Source organism: Lepidochelys kempii, chromosome 6 (assembly GCF_965140265.1).
Source record: "Lepidochelys kempii isolate rLepKem1 chromosome 6, rLepKem1.hap2, whole genome shotgun sequence".
Classification (NCBI taxonomy): Eukaryota; Metazoa; Chordata; order Testudines; family Cheloniidae; genus Lepidochelys; species Lepidochelys kempii.
Window position 1 is genome coordinate 114,114,602 of NC_133261.1, and position 18,699 is coordinate 114,133,300.

The 18,699-nt window shown below is 41.4% G+C and overlaps 1 protein-coding gene across 3 annotated transcripts in view; it reads left to right on the forward strand.

Annotated features, from left to right (window-relative positions):
* Positions 1 to 18,699, forward strand: part of COA8 (cytochrome c oxidase assembly factor 8) — a 72,126-nt gene that overhangs the window by 4,017 nt on the left and 49,410 nt on the right. Inside the window, exons 2-5 of one of the 3 annotated variants that reach the window (XM_073349784.1) lie at positions 736 to 933; positions 3,140 to 3,203; positions 7,654 to 7,744; positions 10,173 to 10,303. In XM_073349784.1, the coding sequence (XP_073205885.1) occupies positions 736 to 933; positions 3,140 to 3,203; positions 7,654 to 7,744; positions 10,173 to 10,278 (459 nt within the window). In that variant the 3' untranslated portion in view covers positions 10,279 to 10,303. Of the gene's footprint in view, positions 1 to 735; positions 934 to 3,139; positions 3,204 to 7,653; positions 7,745 to 10,172; positions 10,304 to 18,699 lie in introns of those variants that run through there. The other 2 variants (XM_073349785.1, XM_073349786.1) reach the window with 2 other exon arrangements.

Here is an 18,699-nt window from a genome sequence, read left to right on the forward strand (position 1 = left end):
TACAACTAAGATTAATTATAAATGCAAAAATAAGAATGTGGTGGTGTTTAATAACTTTGTCCCTTTTGAAGCTTAACTTTAAAAATGCTGGTTGCATACAATAATTTATATTTCTATAGTGCCTTGCTTTTCATCTTAGAGTGCTTTACATACTTCAGAATGCTTCTCTGACATAAATAAATATCACCCTGATTTTGTAGATTGGGAAACTGTGGTACAGAGAAGGTAGGTTACTTGTCCAAACTCAAAAAGTGAGTCATTAACAGAATATGTTAGTAGTCTGGAGTTCTCCCTACTCTGCCCTCAGCAAACCACTGGTTAGTACCTCCTTTGTGCACTCTTACAGGCATACACAAGCAAAGAATAAACTGCAAGGAAAACTGCAAATGAAAATATATACGAGGCCTGTACCTAATAATCTCCTATGCTACCATCTAATATATTAACAAGACAGAAGATCCATGACATGAAGAAGTGAAAGTGTGATCTAAGTGTTTCTTTAGTCTGTGTCTGTGATTGTATCCCAGTCACTTGTGCTTCTCTGACAGATTGATAAATATATCGTAAAAGTGAATTACTGATGTAAACTTAAATCAGGCTAACCTGAACTCTCACAGCTTCTGTGTTTTCATTATTGTGTTTTAAGGTTAGACTCAGCTGTGTGAAACATTTTATTATATTTTTCTAAGAAACACTATGCAAACTTTGTTTAAAAACATTTTTTTGGTTTTTTAGGTTTCAAGTTTCTGCCCTCCAGCACATTCTTGCAATGATTGGATTGGTCCTCCTGACAGACATTCAAACCTCCGACCAATAGTATTTCATATTCCTAAAAATGAATCGCCACTGGGACGAAGACTTAGGGAATTTAGACAGGAAACTCAAGTTTGGAACCAACAATTCTGGGCAAGCCAGAATGTGTCATTCAGAAAGGTGAGCATGTAGATGAGGTACTAAGCCACTTGGTGGTGCTGAGTTTCCTTAAGAATTTGCAGCATTAGCAGCTGATAGAAAACATGATTCTGTTCAGCTACATGAAAGATTTTTCACAATTGCATTATATGGTGACATTGAACCATGATCATTTTGTATTATATAGCTGTTCAGAATACCTGAGAGCACTACAACTTATTATTTTACCTTTATAAACTATTAGTAAATGGTGTGGTTTTGAAATTATTTATCCCTTGCTTTAAACTGATTTTATAGCTGATTTTAATATAATAGTAGAGCTTTCTTTTTTGCCATTAAATAGGCTTATCAATATTGAGGAGTGCATATAATGAGCTGCAAAGCTAAAAAGTGTGTATACTTTACTGTTGCTTGAGGATGTATAAAGAGATTCTCCAAACTTTTTGCTGCTTATTTTTTACATTAAAATACACGGTTGTGACTGTTCTCTTTTCTGGAGGATCTGGAATGTGAGATTAAAGCTGGTTACTGAAAACTGAGCTACTGTTCTAACTCCAGTGGCATAGATGCAATTACTGAGGGGGAAATGAGGGACATATCTCCAGTGATGAGCTGCCAAAATCTTAACAACTGGTTCCCTCCTCACCCCACGAGGAGGTTGTGGCCCACCCCCAGACCTCCCATCCACCCCCCCTCCCCTGTCCCCTGACTGCCCCCAGAACTGGGCAGGAGGGTCTCATGGGCCACCGTAGTGGGTGTCCACCCCACCCCTAAGAGCCAGAGGGACCTGCCGGGGGGCAAGGTGGGGAGTCCTGGCAGTGCTTACCTGGGGCAGCTCCCAGCAAGCATCTGGCAGGTCCCTCTGGCTCCTAGTGGCAGGGGAGTGTAGCTGGGGGGGGGAGCAGCTGGTCCCCCCACTGATCACATCAAAAGTGGCGCCTTAGGCGCTGACTCCATGAGTGCTCCGGGGCTGGAGCACCCACGGGGAAAATTTGGTGGGTGCAGAGCCCCCACCGGCAGCTCTGCGCCTGGCCTCAGCTCACCTCACCTCTGCTCCACCTCCTCCCCTGAATGTGCTGCCCTGCTCTGCTTCTCCACCCCCGGCCCTTCCCCCCCCCCCCCCCCCCCAGGTTACCTGCTGCGGCATGGGCGGCTCTCCTCGCGCCCTCCTGCCCCAGCTCACCTCCGCTCTGCCTTCGCCTCCTTGGGCCTGAGTGCGAAGCCGCCGCCGCCGCTTGCTTCTCAGCCCCCTGGCTTCCTGTGCAAACAGCTGATTCGCGGAAAGCTGTGGGAGGGTGGAGAAGCAGAGCGGGGCAGTGCATTCAGGGGAGGAGGAGAAAGTGGAGGCGGGGCGGGGAGCTGCTGGTGGGTGCTCTGCACCCATCAAATTTTTCCCGTGGGTGCTCCAGCCCCAGAGCACCCACGGAGTCGGCACCTAAGGCGCCACTTTTGGCCAGTTAAATTTAAACCCACAGGACAACCGGTTCTAAAAGGGCTTCTAAATTTAACAACCGGTTCTAGTGAACTGGTACGAACCAGCTCCAGCTCACCACTACATATCTCCCCTCACCAACTTTACTGTCCTGTTGATGTGTTTTTAAATAATGGTTACAAGCAGTGCATTTCACTCCTGGTCCCTCAATTTTTTTTTTCTTACATGGGTAGCATATGTTGAATTCTAGGTTCGGAGAGGACCGACTCCTCTATTCACCTCCAGCTGTGATGAAAATTATTTCTTGTTTGTTTGTTTTTTTAAAAAGGTAGAAGACATTTTTTTAAACTAAAATAAAAGCAGCCAATTTTTAAAATTCTGTTAAGTAACTATGAATTTATTTTAAAAGGCTTAAGATCTTTCTGTGAATTCAGCTGTAATGTGCATAAGGCAGGAAGACCTCAAAAGCTGATATGTTGCCTTATTTAAAACTTACAATGTAACGTCCTGATTCTGAAAACATGTAAGCGTATGCATACCTTTACTCACATGAGTAGTGCTTACTTCAGTGGGACTGTTTTCATGAATAAAATTATACATTCTTAAGAGTTTACAGGATTGGGTCTAAATGATTGTTTCCTGAAGAGGATCCAGTTAACTGATTATTGGTTTAAGTAGAAAACACTGTAGTCATTATCTGGTTTATAAATATTGCTCATATTCTTGAAACTATGGATCGGTAAGATAGCTGACTTCAAGAATTAAATATATTTAATTATAATAAATGTATTTTAGGGAAAAGAAGAATTCATTTACTCAAGACTGAAGGCTAAAGGTCTGGAAATGAAAGATGAAACAGGTTAGTGATTGGTTTTTAAAATTTAAAATGCTTTCTGAAAGGGAGGGTTCTGGTTAGCTTTAAGTTTTCACTGGATAGGTTAAACTCTCCTAAAAAAAACTTAAGAGCAAATCCTGCCACGGCCTTCATGCAGAGCATCACTTGGCAGTACTGCCAATGCAGTTCTGTAGCACAACAAGGCAGGGTTGGTCAGGGTTTGAAAGGCTGTGCAGGGGTGTGGTAGACCACTCATCTCTACAGTAGCTCTTTGCACAGTGGTGCCTGTGGGGTCAGAGGACCTGCTCTTGCATAGCTCCTCCTATCATTGCCCTCCACCATTCCCCAGGGGTGGGGGTATGCTGTGAGGCTAGAGCAGAGGTGGGCAAACTACGGCCTGTGGGACTGTCCTGCCCATCCCCTGAGCTCCTGGCTGGGGAGGCTAGCCCCCGGCCCCTCCCCTGCAGCCGTGTGGGCAGCGTTGCTTGCGCCCGCCCACGTCCCAGGCTTTCCAATAAGACTGTCCTGCTGTTCTGAGCAGCATGGAAGGGGATCCGGGGGTTGGATAAGGGGCAGGAGGTGTTGGAGGGTAGTTGGGGTTAGGGGGCGGTTGGATGAGGTGGAGGTTTGGGGGCGGGCAGTCAGGGAGCAGGGGGGGTTGGATTGGGGGTTGGGGGGTTCCTGGGGGGGGGATGACAGGGAGCAGGTGCGTTGGATCACAGGTGGGGTCCTGGGGGGGGGGGCAGTTAGGGATGGGGATCCTGGGAGGGGGTGGTCAGGGGACAAGGAGTGGCAGGGGGGGTTGGATGGGTTGAGGGGGCTGTCAGGGGCCGGGGGTGTGGATAGGGGTCAGGGAGCAGGGGGGGTTGGATAGGGGGTGGGGTCCTGGCGGGGGTGGTTAGGGGCAGGGAGTCCTGGGTGGGGGCAGTAAGGGGACAAGGAGTGGGGGGGTTGGGGAGGTTGGATGGGTTGGGGGTTCTGAGGGGGGCAGTCAGGGGGTGGGAAGTGGGAGGGGGTGGATAGGGGGCGGGAGCCAGGCTGTTTGCGGAGGCACAGCCTTCCCTACTCGGCCCTCCATACCGTTTCACAGCCCCGATGTGGCCCTCGGGCCATAAAGTTTGCCCACCCCGGGATAGAGGCTCTTGCAGCCTTAGGGGCTGCATTAGCTTCAGTGTAGCAACTCCATAACTATTCTGTGTGTAAGGGGAGGATTTCTTCTTCCCTCTTGCACACCATCAACCCAGTGAGCTAGTTGATTTCAGTTTTGGAGAGTTTGTCCTTAAGTGCATGTTATGCTTGGGTTGATGTTTCTATGCTAACAGACACGTTCTCAGGCTCTTGCTCCAGTCCCTGAGGTTTATACAATTCATATAGTACAATAGAACTTCAGAGTTACAAACATCAAAGTTACGAACTGACTAGTCAACCACACATTGGAATCAAGGAACAGCAGAGACCAAATAAAGTACAGTGCTTTGTTTAAACTACTTAAAAAAAAAAAAAAAAAAGTCACAAGGTAAGGAAACTTTCTGTGCTTGTTTCATTTAAATTACGATGGTTAAAAGCAGCATTTTTCTTCATAGTAAAGTTTCAAAGCTATATGAAGTCAATGTTCAGTTGTAAACTTTTGAAAGAACAATCATAACGTTTTGGTCAGAGTTACCAAAATTTTAGAAAAAAGAAAAGGAGTACTTGTGGCACCTTAGAGACTAACCAATTTATTAGAGCATAAGCTTTCGTGAGCTACAGCTCACTTCATCAGATGCATATCGTGGAAACTGCAGCAGACTTTATATATACACAGAGAATATGAACCAATACCTCCTCCCACCCCACTGTCCTGCTGGTAATAGCTTATCTAAAGTGAGAAAACCTGGATTTGTGCTGGAAATAGCCCACCTGATGATCACTTTAGATAAGCTATTACCAGCAGGACAGTGGGGTGGGAGGAGGTATTGGTTCATATTCTCTGTGTATACATAAAGTCTGCTGCAGTTTCCACGATATGCATCTGATGAAGTGAGCTGTAGCTCACGAAAGCTTATGCTCTAATAAATTGGTTAGTCTCTAAGGTGCCACAAGTACTCCTTTTCTTTTTGCGAATACAGACTAACACGGCTGTTACTCTGAAACCTGTCAAAATTTTAGAGTTACAAATAGCCTCCATTCGCGAGGTTGTTCATAATTCTAAGGTTCTACTGTATACATCCTTGAAGAGGGAGCCAACTTCAGAGGAAAGAGCAGCTGCTCACCAAGCTTCCTGGCCTCAACACAGTTACTGTAGAATGGCCGACTCTCAAACTTGTGAGATGTAACTAAAAATAAGACATTCATAATGCAGTGGATCTTTACAGCATGACAGTAAGTGGTTTGTTTGTGTCTGAAAAGGATAAATGTATAGTTTAAGGACAGAAGGGACCATTAGGTCATTAGTGTGACCTCCTGTATACCACAGGCCATTAAACTTCACCCAGTTACACCTCTGTTGATCTCAATAACTTGTGTTTAATAAACCATCTAATTAAATTCTGTTACAAGAAACAAGGAGGGTAATCTTGCATTGCCTTGTTGTTTTTCGCTTTGTTTTTATTGGTTTATTCAGAATATAGAAGTAACAGGGATGCATCTGATGAAGTGAGCTGTAGCTCATGAAAGCTTATGCTCAAATAAATTTGTTAGTCTCTAAGGTGCCACAAGTACTCCTTTTCTTTTTGCGGATACAGACTAACACGGCTGCTACTCTGAAACCAGTAAATGTAGACATTCCTTGGAACTCCTCCACAAGTGTAGTTGCATTGGTTACACGTGTTGGAGCAAACATTTTTCTACGCCATAGGTCAATCACAGTGAAGGATACTGCAGAACCAACATAAGACTTAAGTCTGTCCACAGTTTGTTTGGAAGTTGCCATTAAAGTCTCAGGCTACTGAGTGCAGTAGAATTTGTACATTAGTCATATAGTTATTTTCTTTTTAAGGTTATAATTGAATCTGTATCACGCTGTCACCCGTCACTTCAATCCCAGAGAGGAGTTTGAGGGAATATTGGGTGTAGTCTGCTATGGGAAAGAACCTGAGATTAATTATCAATTATAAGAATTATAATAGCATCCAAAACTCTGACTTTTTTTGCACTCCTCTGTAGAAAGAATCCTTTTCCTTGCATGTTCTGGTACTTTTGACCCAACACAACTTGTCCCTTTGCTTTTATTTTTCTTGTTGCTTCCACCAGTTTTCTTTTGCACCAGGTTATCTACTAGATGGTTAGTAAATTTGGCATCTCAGAACATGTAAATATTGGTGTAGGTTACTTAGCAGGAAACAGAATTGCAGTTTTGAGTCCCAGCACTTGAAATGCCTACTTAGCCATTGCCAAGTTTTTCCTCCTAGCTTGAGGGCAGGGCTTAAGACTAGGAAGAACAGGATTTTTGAGCTGTTTTAAACAGTTTCTTTGATTCTGGTTAGCCTTTAAAATCCTAAAGACTAAATATGGATATTCAAGAACTTAATGACTGCTTTACTGTTTCTCTTTCTTTTAATGGGGATCCATTAGTGTTTTACAATATTTATTTTTTAATCAAGCTCAAAACAAGAAAGTGTTAAAGGGTTTAATGGGTTATAAGTTTCAAGATCAGCCATGTTTATATACACTGTAACAGCCCATCCTCTTCCCCTGTAGTTTAACATTCCTGCTTTGTATTTGTTTGTTTTTTAATTTTTAAGCTGTTTCAGACTTTGAGGCAGCAGAGCCTTGGCAGACTTAAAAAATAAAATCATCCCCATAAGAGGAGTTTAATAGGGACTGCATACTTTACTTGCCTACCTCCAAAAATCTAAATGCTTCAGATTTTAAAAGAAAATAAAAAGTGCCTTCATATTGATGGGTTTCTTGCCAATAATAAAAGGTAGTGTTGAATTGCTCATTTTCAATTTTTAAATTGAGATTTAAATACAGTACTGTATGTTGTAATATTACATTTGCCTTACTATTATTACTGTCTGATGTGGACATGTCCAAGGCCTATCTATTATTATCTGCTTTATATTTATGTAACTACATGTGGTAAAGGAAATATCACATTATAATGACTAAATGGAAAAGCACTCAGCACAAGTAAATAAGTTTCCTTGGAATTTAAAAACTAAACCTTGAATAGAAAGTGAAGTACAATCTAATAATAGCAGACTTATGTTTCAAGTTATTACAGTAATTCCTAGAAGCCTCAAATCAGATCAGAGCCCCATCGTACTGTATAGACACAGTGACAGACAGTCCCTCCTCCCAAAGAGTTTATAATCTAAATAGACAAAACAAACAATGGGAGAAAGGGAACAGTATATGAAACTGTGTTACTAAGTGATTTGCCCAAGGTCACACACGAATTCTGTAACAAAGCAAGATTTCCTAAGTCCCCAGTTCAGTGTATTAATCACAAGAACAACCTTGATGTATTTATGTTGAAATTTATTTTCAGGTCAAAAGGTAACATTGAGTGCAGAAGAAATGGCAGATTTTTACAAGGACTTTTTAAGTAAAAATTTTAAAAAGCACATGTGTTATAACAGGTAGGTGTGGCTCTTCCTGTGGAGTAATACACATAATTCATCTAAGTGAAAGGGACACCATCAACTTAGATCGCTCTTCTGTCTGAAACTTTTTGTCTGCTGCTGTTAGAAGTAGTACCTAAGGTGGTTATTGCTGAAAGAGATTAGGGAAAAAAAATACATTTTTCTCTTCAAATTTGTTTACTTTGCATGTGACAGAACTTCATGTATAGTCACTTTGAGCATTTCCACTATTCATAGTTAGATCCAGCTCCCCTGGAAATTAATCCGTCTCTCCATGGACTTAGATGGGAGCTAAATCAGCCCTCAGTCAGTTTCCCTTTTTATTGTATGGGTCTTTCACCCAACAATGGGAGAAAAAAATTACAATAGGGAAATGTGATTATAAAACCAGTTAACTTTTGAAAAAATGAGTAGACTTCTAGTTGACTGTGTCCCTTTTAAACATTGAATTAAGCAGTGACAATCTGTGAATGAAAATAGAAAACTTTGCCATGTAAACTAAATATTTAGCATTTGTACTTATTCTTGTTTTTTATTTTTGACCACTTTTACCTATAAGCTTACCAAACTCAAATTGATTAGTTTTGTTTTGTAGGGTGAGGTACTTGAAGTTGTATGGGTTTTTCTTTGCTGTATGTGAACCCAATCCAAGATCACTCCTGAGAGAGATACTTAGCATCTTTACTCTTGCATGCAGCATCTTTCTCCTCTGTTGTGCTGAACAGTATTGGACCCAAAAGTGTTAAGGTGCTACTAGAACTAGTGTTTTTTCTGCTACAACATTCTAATCTTTAATATTACACATTTACTATGAATTGTGGTTTGGAGTTTTGTACAGTAACTTTTACCATAAGAACCATTTAAAAAAAATTTCTTAATGTTCATTAATAGAAAAACACAAAACAATAGCCTTAAAACACTGACACTCAGAAATGCTGTGGTTATTTTGAATAAGATGGCTACAGATGTAGCAAATGCATTGCCTGGTGCTTGGGAAAGCAGACCTTGCTGCTCCCTGAATTGGCCATCAGAAGACTCACTGTAGTGAACTGTGGCTAATATTCCACCTATCAGGTAAGAGTTCAGAATCTCTTCCTGAATTAGTCCTTGTTGCTATGCTGCAATCAGCTCAGCCGGCTAGAATTACATCATTTTAATTATAAAGTGTAATTGTACAGCCCTGAAGATAGCAGTGCTTATTATAGGCATTCTGATTTCTGAGGGCCTAGCTTGTAGAATCTGTTGTTCATGCATTCAGTTGTACACTCTGAGCATTGCCAGCTGGACTGGGAGTTGTGGCTGCAGTAGTGTTGAAATTTGAAAATTCATTATGCTTTTTAGTGCAGTTTAAAAATTAACTGATACTATGACTGCATTGGCTCCATGAATATGCATTTAGGAATAGTTATACTGAAAACACTAATTAGTTTTAAAAACTGGAGTAAAAGTGTAAGCAAAGGAAATAAACAGAAAATGAGATCGAAGCATATATATAATTCTCATTGTGGAAGTAAAGGGGAAAGAGAAACCATTACAATATTATTAGTGTGACCTGTTGATTGTGCTAACAGTGCTAAGCCTGTTTTGACCAGATCCTGCAGTGCAGTGTTTTGTGAAATAGACAGATGCCCACTGGGAATTAGAAAGAGATTTCAAATCCTTACCCTTCTCACAAATGAAAGTATGTTTTGTTATGAGTTATCAAGAGGTGAAATACTAGTGCAGACTGTTTTACCCAGACCCTGAATTACTTAAAGGCATGTTTCCCCCCTCTCCCCCACCAAAAGAATGGTTAAAGGAATAGATATTATTTTTTAAAGACCATGAACTTTGCAAGGCATAATACTGGCTGAATAAAATATATATTGCATTTGTCATAATGGATCAGATAATTTGACCTTTCAAGATTGACTTGTTTTTGCGTTTGGCAGTGGTCAACTCTGCCCATCCCAATGCATGCATATACACATACACCTGGCTAATAGTACAGTGCTGTATAAGAAGGAAATTTCTCCCTGAATGCTTGATGATCAGCTTTCCCTCTGAACCATGATACTTGATTGCCCTTATCTTAACTTGCATAAGTTCAAATGTAATTGGTATAATTGGCCATAAAACTATTCAACCCTTCTAACTCTAGTAGAGTATTAAACTGGGTGCCTGCAGCCATGCATTCCATAGACTGATTACACAATGTGTGACTTCTTTTTAACCATGTACTTAATAGTAATACTGACAAATTTTCATAGGCAAATTAGCCCTAATTAGACAGGGGAAGCAATGCTGTGAGGAAAGAAAAGGTAGGTCATAACTGAATTGTTGTGTCAATGTCTCTAGAACAGCTAATGCAATTTACCTCTTTCTTTCCCCCCCCCCCTCTGTTTTTTCTTCTTGTACTGATTGTTTTTCTGGTGCTGGAATCTAGAGAATGGTACAAACGTAATTTTACTATCACATTCCTCATGGGACAAGTGGCCTTTGAGAGGGCTTGGAGTAGGCTTGGCTGGAAAAAGACAAAAGTTGGAAATTAACGCTCACCACGTCATATAGAATACTACAACAACACAGTAAAGCCTGTTGGAGTGACGCACTGTCTGTGGTCACATTCAGACTCTGAATTACTGCCACCGCAACTACTGTTTACTTTGTATATCAGGCCACATGAATGAAAATAGCTGCCGATCTTGACTTTTGAATGTTCCAGTGTAACATGGTAATGCAAAGTATGCCCAGCCAAAAGCTATATTGGCAATTTACCAACAGTCTAAGGGCGACACATAAATTTACACAAAATGGAACAGATTGCAGCCACCCTCATCTTTAATCTGGCGGTGCAGCCCATAGAGACTATATGATCCAACATACCATACTTCTATCTTGTTCCGCATCCTGTAGTTTCCATGGGCCATATCAGTGTATAAAAGATGGAAGTGGCCATGGTCTGCACTGACTACATGGGCTACAATTTGCCACCCTGGTATAATCATCGTAGAGGTAAGTGCAGTTTGATTATACAATGATTAAATTTAACTTAGATTTTTAAACACATTCTTACTTAAAAGGGATTCTGATTACTCTAAATAACACTTAAAATATTATATAAATTTAATACCCTTATAAATGACCAAAACAACCGAATCTTCTTAATTGATCTATTCTTGTGAAAACAAACTTGTTGACTAAGTGATTTGTCTCAGCTGTCAGAGCTCAGATGAATACATTTAAGATTTTTTAGTTGACAGTCATTTAGCAGCTATGATAGAAAGGGAGTTGAATACAGAGGGTGAAGTGTTAGTAAATGCCAATTCATGCCTGTTAATTACCCTGAAAACACTTGCTGCTCTCACCAGGTTCCTTGAGCACCCAAAAGTCCTGCTAGCATCAGAGGGATTTGGGTGCTCAAGGAATGGTGTCTCATTGGTCAGGTGTGCTATTTAAACTAATTCTTGCAATTTAATTGTACCATTTATGTATTATTTAAAAGAAATGACCTTCTACTGAGGGTGTTTCCTGCCCATAACTGAAGTTGAACAGATGTGTCGTTTGCTTTGGTACCTGATAAGTGGATTCTGCTGAATGGAATGTGTATGGACAAATGTAAATGTTTGAATTCCAGGAGTGATATTTTTGATACAATAGTAAAGAGCAGTAGAACTGCAAATATTTGATGGAAAACAATATGATTCATACTTGGATTTGAAAAAATCCACAGCAGATATATGAAGTTCTCAGAGCTAGCCAAACTTGTTACCATTCTCACCCTTCCAAGAGATCCCCAGTGGTAGGCACCACCTCCTCCCAGTTGTTTGGCGCTCAATCACATGGCCACTGCATGCTTGACCAATTGCTTGGGATCAGCAGGGGTAGCAATCCTCTGCAGGTAGCCCATATCTCTATTAAAATCAACCAAATATGCAGCCAAAATATATTTCCTCAAAACTCTAGGTGGGAATGATCACCAACACAATATTTCCTTCACATGCATGTGTGTACACACACCCTCCAGCCCTGCAAAAGTTACTTTGTGAAAACAGCGTATTTGGAGTTCTGCAGGTTAAGGGATGGGTCCGGGGAATGAGGGGGCATGGCCAAGGGACATCATCTGCTAGCATTTATTTTCATGTTGTCATACCCCCTCAAAGAAGGTGTAAAAGCCGAGGCTTAATGTTTCAGCCCTCTAGACATGTTTTGAGATCCACAGAATAATATTGCAGTACTCGGGAATCCATGAATTTGGAAGTCACAGCCCATGCAAGTAAATTATTAAACATGCAGCTTTTCTTTATCTTTCTGTAAAGATTTTTCACATAAATCCCATGTGTGGTTCCTGCATTGACCCACTAATGGCCCCATAATCTGGTCTACTTATGTCAAGGCACCCACATAATGACTTAATGGTCTGTTGGCTAAATAATGGTCTGGCTAAATAATCTGTTAATTTTCAAGTTGTGACTATGAGCCCTGATACATATTTCAGTAATATTGTGATCTGACTTAAATCCATAAGAGAAAGTTTTGCATGTAAATCTAAATACCCAGGTAAACTCTCCTGCTTTGGATTTTTTTTTCTGTCAACACAAAAGCTGTGTCGACCTGGGTTTTGATCATTCTTTGCTCTTTCTATCTTTTAATACCAATGTAATACTGCTATCTTTCCTTGGACAAAATGGTTATGAAAGTTACATATTACATAGTAGTTTAAGCTTGGAATTGGCCCTGCTGTATATTTATTACAATATTTTGTTTGAAATGTCTTATCCTTTTCAGAATATTGTTTTTATCTTGAAATAAAGCATTAGACACGTTATGTAGAATACTCAATCTTTTCATGAACTCATAGTTGCAGTAGATTTTTTTTCTACAATCCAGGTTAGGGTAGCCTTTACATTTTCTTGAATGTCAAAGAACCCAGTGCTTAAAAAAAACAAGCACAGCCCTAATAAAAGGAGTTCGTTCACATTTAGCAGAGTGGGGGAATCAACACTCAGGTTCAAAATCAAAGTACAAGCCTGGTAGAGAATTACTTTAGAGTAGCAGACACCGCTTACCCTTTCCCATCCTAAACTGGGACAAATAGATGTGGACTGTGCATGAATCTGCTGGCCTCTTGGCTGATTTGTCCATATTTACCTCTCTCCTTTGCTTTATGGAGAAATGTCAGTCTCATCTGGCAACTGCAATAAGGAACTATATGGGATATCTATAATTTTGGGGTCCGTCATTACTACTGCATTGGCCCCTAATGCATCCATGTAGTGGGATTAGGATTGAGTCTAAGATGCTTACAAGGCAAAGTTTTCCAGCTGTACTTCAGCTTTTCCATTGATCTCTTGCTCAACAATAGTTGGTAGGTTAGATATACTGTCCATACTGGCGGGGAGAGAGACACCACTCGTGGGATTTCTTGGTGACTTCAACAGGACTGCTCTCATACATAAGCTTAACTTTAAGCAGGCAAGTGTTTGCAAGATTGGTGCGTTAGACATTTCACCTTTCCCTGTTCACCACTGTTGGTTTGATCAGCTGAGATGCTTTTGCTTACAGTCCTTTCTGAGAGTGAGAAACCAAGGTCAGTATTTTCAAAGGTGGCTACTAATCTTGAGTGCCTCCGTTTTTTGGGAGTGGGCTCACATCCTGAAACACTTTGATTCGTTCTTTCAAAGGTGAAGAGTATCTGCTGTTCTCTGTGACTAAAGTGGAGCTGCCAGCTGTGCAGCACTTCTGAAAATCAGGCCCAACCTGTCTCAAGTGAGTCATCTAAAGTCAGTGCCAACTTTGAAAATGCTCCTAGTCACTTTCAGTGAGACAGGCCCACTTTTAGAACTCCCTCTCTAGCTCACCAGAGCCTGATCTTACTGAGCATTTTTTTTTTTAAATGATGGACATAGGAAGTAGGTGATGGAAGCTAAAGTCCCATTCCTGCAATAAGCTCCACATGGGCAGACCCTCTACACACATGTGCAACTCTATTTCCTTCAGTAATGGTGGAGGGTTCTGTTTGTATGGATCTCATAGCAAATAGCCTAAGGCCTCAATCCTGCAAAGTGCAAGATATTAATTCAGAATATCCAAAAAAGCTACTGTGAAAAGATGTTAAAAATAATGCTTGTAAAATTTTCTCATTAATTTATGGAGACAGTGTTGTGAGCAAACAGAGGCCGTATCATTTTGCCAGCATTACATTTATTGGGGGGTTTTTCTTCAGGCAAGGCACAGTTATGATACCTGCTGTGTTAAGATTTATCAGTAATATCCGCTGTGCATCAAATCTAAAAAAGAATATGGCGCTTCCATTGGCTGTTGAAAATAAAATTCTTGTGTCTATAAAGAACTATTATAACAGAAGCTGGTGGAAAGATCAGAGCAACTTCTCTGTGCACCAGCTCTCACTATGCGGGGGGGGGGGGAAATGCAGAGGAGCTATTTTACCAACTAAGTATTAAATTAATCCTATTGAAATAGAATACATTTCACATAGCATCATGTACTGTTTAATCTGTCTCTCCTTTGCAAGGATCTAATACAGCAACATTTTGGTAATATTCAAATGGTTAATAATTTAGGTGATTTATACTGTGTTGGGAAATGGTTATGTTCAGCAGTCTTTGTGTTTCCTGCTATTTGCTATACTTCTCTCTAGTGAGACATATATTTCAGTAGAATATAAGAGGATGTATCAAAAAGGAATGAGAAGGGAGATTAAAACAAGGAGTCTGGTGGCATCTTAAAGACTAACATTTATTTGGGCATAAGCTTTCCTGGGTGAAACACCACTTCTTCAGATGCATGGAGTTTCACCCACAAAAGCTTAAGCCCAAATAAATCCGTTTAGCCTTTAAGGTGCCACCAGACTCCTTGCTTGTCTGTATCCACAAAAACAACACGGCTACCCCCTGATAAGGGAGATTAAAGGCTCCTTTGTAGGGCTTGCTGTGATTGTAGCTCCTTTGTGATTAATAGAGAAAATTTATAAATCTCAAAATAATTTTATCCAAGGAAAGCTTGAAATAAAACTCCCCAGAAATCTAGTAGGAGAGTAATGTCAGCTCCAATTGTGATATTTTTTAAGTTTCTATGAAAATTTTAAGTGCCCCACCAAAAAATCACTAGCTCAAAAGTCAGAGTTGTCATATGTAAGCTAGCACTTTTGGCTCATATGTTTCATAAACTCGTCATTTTAGGAGGGACTGCACTTCAGCCAGTTTTTAGCTTCACAGGTCTACTGCTAAGCAACAAAGAATGTCCCTTAGGACAACCAGACTTAGCCTAAATGAGGCTTTCTTTTGCAGTTTGCCAGGAGCCTAACAACCACATTTTTGCATGAAGCCAGGTAAATTGAAACTTAACTGCAAGATGGAATATTGTATGGTGGGAGCTGTAGTCTATATCTCTACAGTAAAGATACCAGTACCAGTGGGCCACTAATCTACTAGTTCTCCAAGAGTAGCCCTGAGCTCTGGGAACCTGAATTCTCAGAACAGAAATAAATGTTAGTTTTCCATATTTGTTTTAAAATCATTTTCTCATACAGTGTGTTGAATTTTAAATACAATACAATTCAGACTGCAATTAATAAGTTATTTATGCAAATCAAATAACCTCTTTGTGCCTCAATTTTATGTATGTTAATAGGGTTAATTCTCCCAAGTGTTGTGTGGCTTAGCAGATTGACATACTCAAAGGAGAGATGCTGTAGAAGTGTGAACAGTACTAGTGGCTAGAAATAATGAACATAAACAGAATCATTTCTCTCTAAATATGATTAATATTTCAGTGCACTAGTACTTCTGAGACTCCAGGCCCCCTCTTAAAACATGTTGTACAAATACATATTAAAACATGGGCTCTTCCCCAAACAGCATATAATCTGATTTGCCTTACTGGATCACAATATAGGTCCATTTAGTCCAGTATTCTGCCTCTCTGGATATAGGAAATGTACCATGATCTTCCTGTGAGACACACAGGTGCTCATCCTCAGATCTGGCCAAGTTGTGTTCAGCACAGGGCCTTGGATGGAAAGGGGACAGTAAGGATGGTGGTATGCCATCTTTTGCACTCCCTGATCCCTAGGATTCCCAGGGGCCACTTTAGCCCCCAGCATAAATTAGAGAAACCCTGAGGGCTACTGTTCAAAGAACCCTATACCAGCCAGGGATCACTGGAGCGCAGCAGTGCTCTGTCCATGCCTCTTCCTCCAGAGAAACTTCTGACCTATCCCTGTGCTAGGGATGGCTGGGAGGAGGAAGTGGCATAGAATTGGCTGTATGTTACCCAGGGATTTCTCTATCCCAGGAAAATCCTCAGATGCCCCATGAAGGAGCTTTACAGACCCTATGTCATCAAATTCTAGGCATAACTAGACCTAAGACAGACCTCATTTCTCAGTGGGCATGACTGGGAAAGTGAATGGAAGATTAAGTTGTAAATAAGGGTGCAATGCCTTAGGCTAAAGTAAAGGAGTACTTGTGGCACCTTAGAGACTAACCAATTTATTTGAGCATAAGCTTTCGTGAGCTACAGCTCACTTCATCGGATGCATACTGTGGAAACTGCAGAAGACATTATATACACAGAGACCATGAAACAATACCTCCTCCCACCCCACTCTCCTGCAGGTAATAGCTTATCTAAAGTGAAAAGAAAAGGAGTACTTGTGGCACCTTAGAGACTAACCAATTTATTTGAGCATGAGCTTTCGTGAGCTACAGCTCACTTCATCGGATGCTGTAGCTCACGAAAGCTCATGCTCAAATAAATTGGTTAGTCTCTAAGGTGCCACAAGTACTCTGTCTTTGCAAAAAGAAAAGGAGTAACACGGCTGTTACTCTGAAACTTATCTAAAGTGATCACTCTCCTTACAATGTGTATGATGATCAAGGTGGGCCATTTCCAGCATAAATCCAAGTTTAACCAGAACGTCTAGGGGGCGGGGGGTAAGGACAAAGTCACAAAGTTCAGCCACCAGGTTAGCCGTGACATTATCGGGGATAGTGTTCTTGACGGCTTGTAGTCCATCTTTGTGTGGAATGTTGGTGTAGAGGCTTCTACATCCATAGTGGCCAGGATGGTGTTATCAGGAAGATCACCGATGGATTGTAGTTTCCTCAGGAAGTCAGTGGTGTCTCGAAGGTAGCTGGGAGTGCTGGTAGCATAGGGCCTGAGGAGGGAGTCTACATAGCCAGACAATCCTGCTGTCAGGGTGCCAATGCCCGAGATGATGGGGTGTCCAGGATTTCCAGGTTTATGGATCTTAGGTAGTAGATAGAATATCCCAGGTTGGGGTTCCAGGGGTGTGTGTGTGCGGATTTGATCTTGTGCTTTTTCAGGAAGTTTCTTGAGCAAATGCTGTAGTTGCTTTTGGTAACTCTCAGTGGGATCATAGGGTAATGGCTTGTAGAAAGTGGTGTTGGAGAGCTGCTGAGCAGCCTCTTGTTCATATTCCGACCTATTCATGATGACAACAGCACCTCCTTTGTCAGCCTTTTTGACTATGATGTCAGAGTTGTTTCTGAGGCTGTGGATGGCATTGTGTTCTGCACGGCTGAGGTTATGGGGCAAGTGATGCTGCTTTTCCACAATTTCAGCCCGTGCACGTCGGCGGAAGCACTCTATGTAGAAGTCTGTGACTTTGTCCTTACCCATAACTATTTTACATTTGGGGACAATGTATACCTTCAGATCAGCGGCACTGCTATGGGTACCCGCATGGCCCCACAGTATGCCAACATTTTTATGGCTGATTTAGAACAACGCTTCCTCAGCTCTCATCCCCTAACGCCCCTACTCTACTTGCGCTATATTGATGGCATCTTCTTCATCTGGACCCATGGAAAAGAAGCCCGTGAGGAATTCCACCATGATTTCAACAATTTCCATCCCACCATCAACCTCAGCCTGGTCCGGTCCACACAAGAGATCCACTTCCTGGACACTACAGTGCTAATAAACAATGGTCACATAAGCACCACCCTATACCGGAAACCTACTGACCGCTATCCTACCTACGTGCCTCCAGCTTTCACCCTGACCACACCACACGATCCATCGTCTACAGCCAAGCTCTGCGATACAACCGCATTTGCTCCAACCCCTCAGACAGAGACAAACACCTACAAGATCTCTATCAAGCATTCTTACAACTATAATACCCACCTGCAGAAGTGAAGAAACAGATTGATAGAGCCAGAAGAGTTCCCAGAAGTCACCTACTACAGGACAGGCCTAACAAAGAAAATAACAGAACGCCATTAGCCGTCACCTTCAGCCCCCAACTAAAACCCCTCCAACGCATTATTAAGGATCTACAACCTATCCTGAAGGATGACCCAACACACTCTCAAATCTTGGGAGACAGGCCAGTCCTTGCCTACAGACAGCCCCCCAACCTGAAGCAAATACTCACCAACAACCACATACCACACAACAGAACCACTAACCCAGGAACCTATCCTTGCAACAAAGCCCGTTGCCAACTGTGCCCACGTATCTATTCAGGGGACACCATCACAGGGCCTAATAACATCAGCCACACTATCAGAGGCTCGTTCACCTGCACATCCACCAATGTGATATATGCCATCATGTGCCAGCAATGCCCCTCTGCCATGTACATTGGTCAAACTGGACAGTCTCTACGTAAAAGAATAAATGGACACAAATCATATGTCAAGAATTATTACATTCATAAACCAGTCGGAGAACACTTCAGTCTCTCTGGTCACGCAATTACAGACATGAAGGTCGCTATCTTAAAACAAAAAAACTTCAAATCCAGACTCCAGCGAGAAACTGCTGAATTGGAATTCATTTGCAAATTGGATACTATTAATTTAGGCTTAAATAGAGACTGGGAGTGGCTATTTCCCCTTGTTTTTTCCTACTCCCCCCCCACCCCCCCGATGTTCTGGTTAAACTTGGATTTATGCTGGAAATGGCTCACCTTGATTATC